Source organism: Pongo abelii, chromosome 10 (genome assembly GCF_028885655.2).
Source record: "Pongo abelii isolate AG06213 chromosome 10, NHGRI_mPonAbe1-v2.0_pri, whole genome shotgun sequence".
NCBI lineage: Eukaryota > Metazoa > Chordata > Mammalia > Primates > Hominidae > Pongo > Pongo abelii.
In genome coordinates, this window is record NC_071995.2 from 121,497,110 (window position 1) to 121,504,062 (window position 6,953).

The window sequence follows — 6,953 nt, forward strand, 5'->3', positions numbered from 1 at the left end:
AAAAAGAAAAACTAACTAAACTGATCTCCAAAATCTCACTACCCAGACATAGGATCACTGTTAGCATTTTGCTGTACATTCTTCCAAATTTTTTGTATGTAAAATGTGCACATAATTTATTTTTACTCTTATTTTGAACTTAAGTACCAGGTAAAATTTTTACTTTGATCATATTTTGGTAGCTTTATTTTTTATTTGCTATCTTTCAGATCAGAATATTTTGGTAGCTTTAGTAAACCTAGGTATCGTGGCTTTTTTCTTCCTTTGATCCAAATCAGGCATATTAGAATGAGCCCGCATTTTGTTACCTCCCATTAATAACTCACAGGGCTTACCTCCAGTTGGTTGTGCTCAATGGCATAAGATTACTTTTTTTCAGAAGGGGAGAGTATTGATTCGGGAGACGAATTTGTGGCCTTTAAAATCTGTTTCTCTCTCATCTAAAATGCCAAATAGTTTGATATGTAGATTTGTATCACTTCACTTACGTCTTAAGTTCTGTAGTTTATCTGACCATTTTCAATTTGAAAAACTAAGTGACTTATAAAAATCACTCTGTGTTTCTTCCCATTTAGATGTTTCTTAGTGGATTATAGTAAATCATTGAACCTTTTTTCAAGAAAGACAAGAATTTTGGAGTCTGCTATTAATGGACCATATTTATTACAGTTTTTAAATTGTACAATCTGTATTATAGCTATTTGTCCAACATTACCCCACATATAATAAATAAAACACTTAATATGAGCGTAATTGCCCCATAAAGAACTCATGTCCTGAATTAATAAGTCTTTTCATTGCCAGTCACTTGTGCAATTTATAGAGACTATCAACTTTTTGCACCGTATATGAAGGAAACAAAGTGCAAAAATAGTTTGCTCTCTCCCTGAAGAAAACTGAGTGCTTATAGCCTATATCTTCCATATGAAAAAGTAAGAATATCAGTCTTTTTAATGTTATTCTAAGAAAATATTGGTATAATTTTAGTGGCAGAGTGTATCACTCAGAAAAATAAAAGCTACTCTAGATATGCCAAGCAGAGAAGAATTTCATGCCAGGGATTGGCTAGAAAGTTCTTCAAAAGACTGAAAGAACAGAAGGGAGGTAGAAGGGGGAGCCAGACAAGGGAAGAAGGGCTTTGCCCCCACAGATCAGGAGCTGCTCCTGCCCCTGGCTTGGAGCCCCAAGCCCACATTTGCCACTGAGCTGTCGGAGCTGCTGTGGCCACTGCAGTGCTCAGAAGCCCAGGAGTCTCTTTGCCAGTGCTGCTGACAACTTGCACTGCTGCTGTCCAAGCTGCCAAGCCCACCACCAAAAGAAGAAACATCTCTGCACTTTCTCCAAGCTTCTAATTCTTACCCCAGTGCCAAGAAATAGCAGAACCAAACTGGAAGCCACTTGACTAGAAGTCTGGGAGGAGTGGTCCGCAACTGTAAACCCCCAGCACTGTGGCCGGTGGCCTAGAAAGGCGTGTGGAGTGAAAAGCCAGCGCACAGAAGTATTAATTACACCTGTTATTCTGCCTTTGTAGTCTTTTGCCATACTTGCAAATAACTTAAGTGAATTTGATATTACTGGAATTAGTTGCCTTTATTTTGCCAGTTGAAAAAAAAGATTTCGAAAAAACTCAATGAAACATGATTAAACAGAGGTTTCGAAGTAAAATAAGTCTGGATTTGAGTTCTGGTTCTATCACTTACTAGCTGTGTGGGCCTGAACAAGTTACTTAATTTCCCACAGAGAGAAACAGGGTGGTCTTGCTCTGTCACCCGGGCTGGAGTGTAGTGTTATGACCATAGCTCACTGCGACCCTGAACCGCTGTGCTTAAGGGATCCTCCCGCTTTAGCCTCCCGAGTATCTGGGACTGCAGGCACACACCACCGTGCCTTCCTGATTTTTAAATTTTTTTGTAGCGATAAGGTCTTGCTTTCTTGCCCAGGCCGGTCTTGAACTCTAGGCCTCAAGTAATCCTCCCACCTTGGCCTCCCTAAGTACTGGTATTACAAGCATGGGCCACCTTGCCTGGCCCAATTTCTCACCATCTTAATTCCCTCAAACTGAGGACAGTAAAAGTATCTACCTTCTAGTGGCAGGAGGTTTGAATCAGTTCGTATAAAGCATCTAGGCCCAGCACGGTGGCTCACGCCTATAATCCCAGCACTTTGGGAGACCATGGTGGGCAGATCATGAGGTCTGGAGATCGAGACCATCCTGGCTAACATGGTGAAACCCTGTCTCTCCTAAAAATACAAAAAATTAGCCAGGCGTGGTGATGCATGTCTATAATCCCAGCTTCTCAGGAGGCTGAGGCAGGAGAATCACTTGAACCCGGGAGGCAGAGGTTGCAGTGAGCAGAGATCATGCCACTGCACTCCAGCCTGGATGATAGGGCAAGACTCTGTCTAAAAAAAAAAATGCATCTAGCACAGTACCCGAGTGCCAAAAATGCTATTTATTATGAGTATATAGGCTTCTATTTAGCTAATTGCAAGTTTTTAAATTGCAGTTTCAATAATAAAATTATTTTGTACTTTGAAGGTGTTATACTAAATATTTCTCCACAGTAATTAGTTTAAAAATGCAAGTTACTTAATTTGCAATGATATTTTAATGACATTTGACCTATATTTAAAACATTGTCCAATAACTATTTACATAGGTCTTAGACAGACTTCTAAAGATCATATCATAACAAATAAGAATAGTTGGGCTGGCTGGGCATGGTGGCTCACTCCTGTAATCGCAGCACTTTGGGAGGCCGAGGCGGGTGGATCACCTGAGGTCAGGAGTTCAAGACCAGCCTGGCCAACATGGTGAAACCCCGTCTCTACTAAAAATACAAAAAATAGCCAGGTGTGGTGGCAGGCACCTGTAATCCCAGCTACTTGGGAGGCTGAGGCAGGAGAATCGCTTGAACCCAGGAGGTGGATGCTTCAGTGAGCCGAGATCAAGCCACTGTACTCCAGCCTGGGCAACAGAGTGAGACTCCACCTCAAAAAAAAAAAAAAAAAAAAAATAGCTGGGCTGGGTGTGGTGGCTCATACCTGTAATCCCAGCACTTAGGGAGGACTAAGTTAGTGGATTGCTTAAGCCCAGGAGTTCGAGACCAGACTGGGCAACATAGTGAAACCTTGTCTCTACTAAAAACTAAAAAAAAAAAAATTCTCCAGGCATGGTGGTGTGCACCTGAAGTCACAGCTACTTGGGAGGCTGAAGTGGGAGGATGGCTTGAGGCCGGGAGGCAGAGATTGCAGTGAGCCAAGATTATGCCACTGCACTCCAGCCTGGGTGACAGTGAAACCCTGTCTCAAAAGAAAAATAGTAATAATAATACAAATAAATACACCATAGAAAAAAATACAAAGGGCTTTTTTTCTCCCCACTAGAGATGGAGTCTTGCTCTGTCACCCAGGCTGGAGTACAGTGAAGCAATCATAGCTCACTGCAGCCTCAAACTCCTGAGCTCAAGCAATCCTGTTGCCTCAGCCTCTTGAGTAGCTGGGACCATACAGGTGCATGTCACCACATTGAGCCAATTTTTTTTTTTTTAATTTTTTGTAGAGCTAGGATCTTGGTATGCTGCCCAGGCTGGTCTCAAACTCCTGGCCTCAGGCAATCTTCCTGAGTTGCTGACATTAGAGATGTGAATAACCGTGCGTGGCCCAAAGGGCTTTGGAACATGTGAAAAGAAATAAAACCTCCCTAATGCTAATAAAAATGCAAATTAAAACTACCTTAGATTCCATTTTTTACTTGCCTGAACGGCAGAAATTAAAATTTGATAACTGTGGACAAAATTATCAGAAAATTTATTCTTATATCTTGGTGGGAATTTAAATTTGTATAAGTTCTTTGAAGGACAATTTGACGATCTCTTCAAAATTACAAATATGCATACCTTTTGACCCAACTATTCCAATTTTAGGAACACACACTTGTAAGTTACTCACTATGCCATTATTCTCAGAGAAAAAGTTTGGGAACAACCAAAGTACTCATCAGGAGGGGAAAGTAGGCCTGGCATGATGGCTCACACCTGTTATCCTAGGACTTTGGGAGGCCAAGGTGGAAGGATCACTTGAAGCCAGGAGTTTGAAACCAGTCTGGACAACATAGTAAGACCTCATCTCTACAAAGAAAAAAATTTTTTTAAAGAAGGGAATGGGCTAACTGCATGTGGCCATATACAGAATGAGGAAGTACTCAGTCCTTCTGTACAACAGTTTCTGGACAGACTGGCATCCTTTATTAGCCCCCTTAAAATGTGTTGGAAGACAAAATTTAGATAATGGAAGTACCTTCCTTGATTGATTGACTTAATGGAGATGGGATCTCACTATGTTGCCCAAGCTGGCCTTGAACTCCTGAGCTCAAGCAGTCCTCCCACCTCAGCCTCCTGAGTAGCTGTCTATGATTTTATTTTTATTTATTTAATTATTTACATATTATTTATTTATTTATTTTTGAGACAGAATCTCCTTCACCCAGGCTGGAGTACAGTGGCGAAATCTCGGCTCACTGCAGCCTCTGCCTTCTGGGTTCAAGTGATTCTCGTGCCTCAGCATCCCAAGTAGCTGGGATTACAAACACATACCACCATGCCTGGCCAATTTTTATATTTTAGTAGAAATGGCATTTCACCACGTTGCCCAGGCTCATCTTGAACTCCTGAGTTCAAGCCATCTGCCTGCCTCAGCCTCCCAAAGTGCTGGGATTACAGACATGAGCCACCGTGCCTAGCCTGTCTATGTTTAAATGAGGAAAACATGTTCTTGGCCCATCCAGAAACCCCAACCAGTCTTCCAAATACCACTAAAACAAAACATTTAACATGCCACCAACAGTTTGCAGAATATAACCTGATTTTTTTAATGCCTGTAAATTCAATATTGGATAAGTTCATGTATCATAAAAAAACAAAATTACACTGCCTATCCACATTCAATTTTCTTTCACCCCAATAAATGTGTATTGTAATTGAACAGTGAAATAACTGTGAAATAACTTGGCCGGGCATGGTGGCTCCCACCTGTGATCTCAGCGCTTTGCGGGGCCAAGGTGGATGGATAACCTGAGGTCAGGAGTTTGAGACCACCCTGGCCGACATGGTGAAACTCCGTTAAAATACAGAATTAGCCGGACGTGGTGGCTCACCTATAATCCTAGCTACTTGGAGGCTGAGGCAGGAGAATCACTTGAACCTGGGAGGCGGAGGTTACAGTGAGCTGAGATTGCACCATTGCACTCCAGCCTGGGCAACAAAGTGAGACTCCATCTCAAAAAAAAAAAAAAGTCAAGAGGCATGATGCTCAGCCCCAAAAGAAAAATAAAAAAACAAAAAGATGCTTGATGGTTGCGAAGAACACTTAAATATAAAATGAGACACAACTTTATTTATTTATTTATTTATTTATTTTTAGACAGAGTCTTGCTCTGTCACCTAGGCTGGAATGCAGTGGGACGATCTCAGCTGACTGCAACCTCCACCTCCCAGGTTCAAGCGATTCTCCTGCCTCAGCCTCCCGAGTAGCTGGGATTACAGGCATGTGCCACCACACCTAGCTAAGTTTTGTATTTTCAGTAGAGACAGGGTTTCACCATGTTGGCCAGGCTCTGGTTTCGAACTCCGGACCTGAAGTGATCCACCCCACCTCAGCCTCCCAAAGCCCTGGGATTACAGGCGTGAGCCAGTGCGCCTGGCTAAAATGATGCGAAACTTTAAATCACACAGCAGAACTTCTGCCATACTCAGTTGAGATAGTCAAAGCCCACCCAGAATCAAGAGAAGGAAGCATAGCCCCCCACCTCATAGTGGAAGAAGCATAAGAATTTGTGGCCATTAAAAAAAAAAAATTGGTTTTATTGTGGCAAAATACATATAATATTTACCATCTTCACCATTTTTAGGTGTACAGTTCAGTGGTATGTGGCCATTTTTTAAAAATCACATGAAGTTTTTAAAAAGCAAGATGTGCGAAATAGTGTGTATAAATACACACAGTCTATTTGTAGATCTTTCGATCTTCAAATGTGAAACACTTATAACAGCCACCTACTCCCGAGTTCCTCAGTTATGTCTTATCAAAACGTAAAGTGTTTTTCTCACTGATTGCACATTGAAGTATTAGCCCCAGAAGAGATATAAAAAGATTTTCTTTTTTTTTTTTTTTTTGAGACGGAGTCTTGCTCTGTCACCCAGTCTGGAGTGCAGTGGTGCTATCTCAGCTCACTGCAAGCTCCATCTCCCGGGTTCATGCCATTCTCCCGCCTCAGCCTCCCGAGTAGCTGGGACTACAGGCGCCCACCACCATGCCCGACTAATTTTTTGTTTTTGTATTTTTAGTAGAGATGGGGTTTCACCGTGTTAGCCAGGATGGTCTTGATCTCCTGACCTCGTGATCCACCCGCCTTGGCCTCCCAATGTCTGGGATTACAGGCGTGGGCCACTGTGCCTGGCCCATAAAAAGATTTTCTATGTATAATTTGCATATTTTGGAGTTTGTTTTGAAACAATGGCTGCAAGTCCCCAGCAAAATTACCAGTCTACAAGAATACAGTTTAAGTGCCTAGTTTTGTTAAGTAGTGAATCTATTAGAAATCAACTGAAGGCCGGGTGCGGTGGCTTACGCCTCTAATCACAGCACTTTGGGAGGCCAAGGCGAGTGGATCACTTGAGGTCAGGAGTTCAAGATCACCCTGGCCAACATGGTGAAACCCTGTCTGTACTAAAAATACAAAAGTTAGCCAGGTGTGGTGGCACCCGCCTGTAATCCCAGCTACTCAGGAGGCTGAGGCAGGAGAATTGCTTGAACCCAGGTGGCCTGGGCAACAGAGCAAGACTATCTCAAAAAAAAAAAAAAAAAAACAGTTGATTGTCAAGTCAATCTGAAAGAACCTAAGTGCCCACTAGGCGCACAGCACTATTCTAGGTTCTTTGGAGAATACTGGTAGA

At 42.2% G+C, this 6,953-nt stretch overlaps 1 protein-coding gene across 1 annotated transcript in view; it reads left to right on the forward strand.

The window, feature by feature from the left end:
* Positions 1 to 1,665, forward strand: part of KNTC1 (kinetochore associated 1) — a 98,666-nt gene extending 97,001 nt beyond the window's left edge. Inside the window, exon 64 of the mRNA XM_024257275.3 lies at positions 576 to 1,665. Coding sequence (XP_024113043.2) covers positions 576 to 596 — 21 coding nt within the window. The 3' untranslated portion in view covers positions 597 to 1,665. The remainder of the gene's footprint in view (positions 1 to 575) is intronic.
* Positions 1,666 to 6,953: the final 5,288 nt, after the last annotated feature.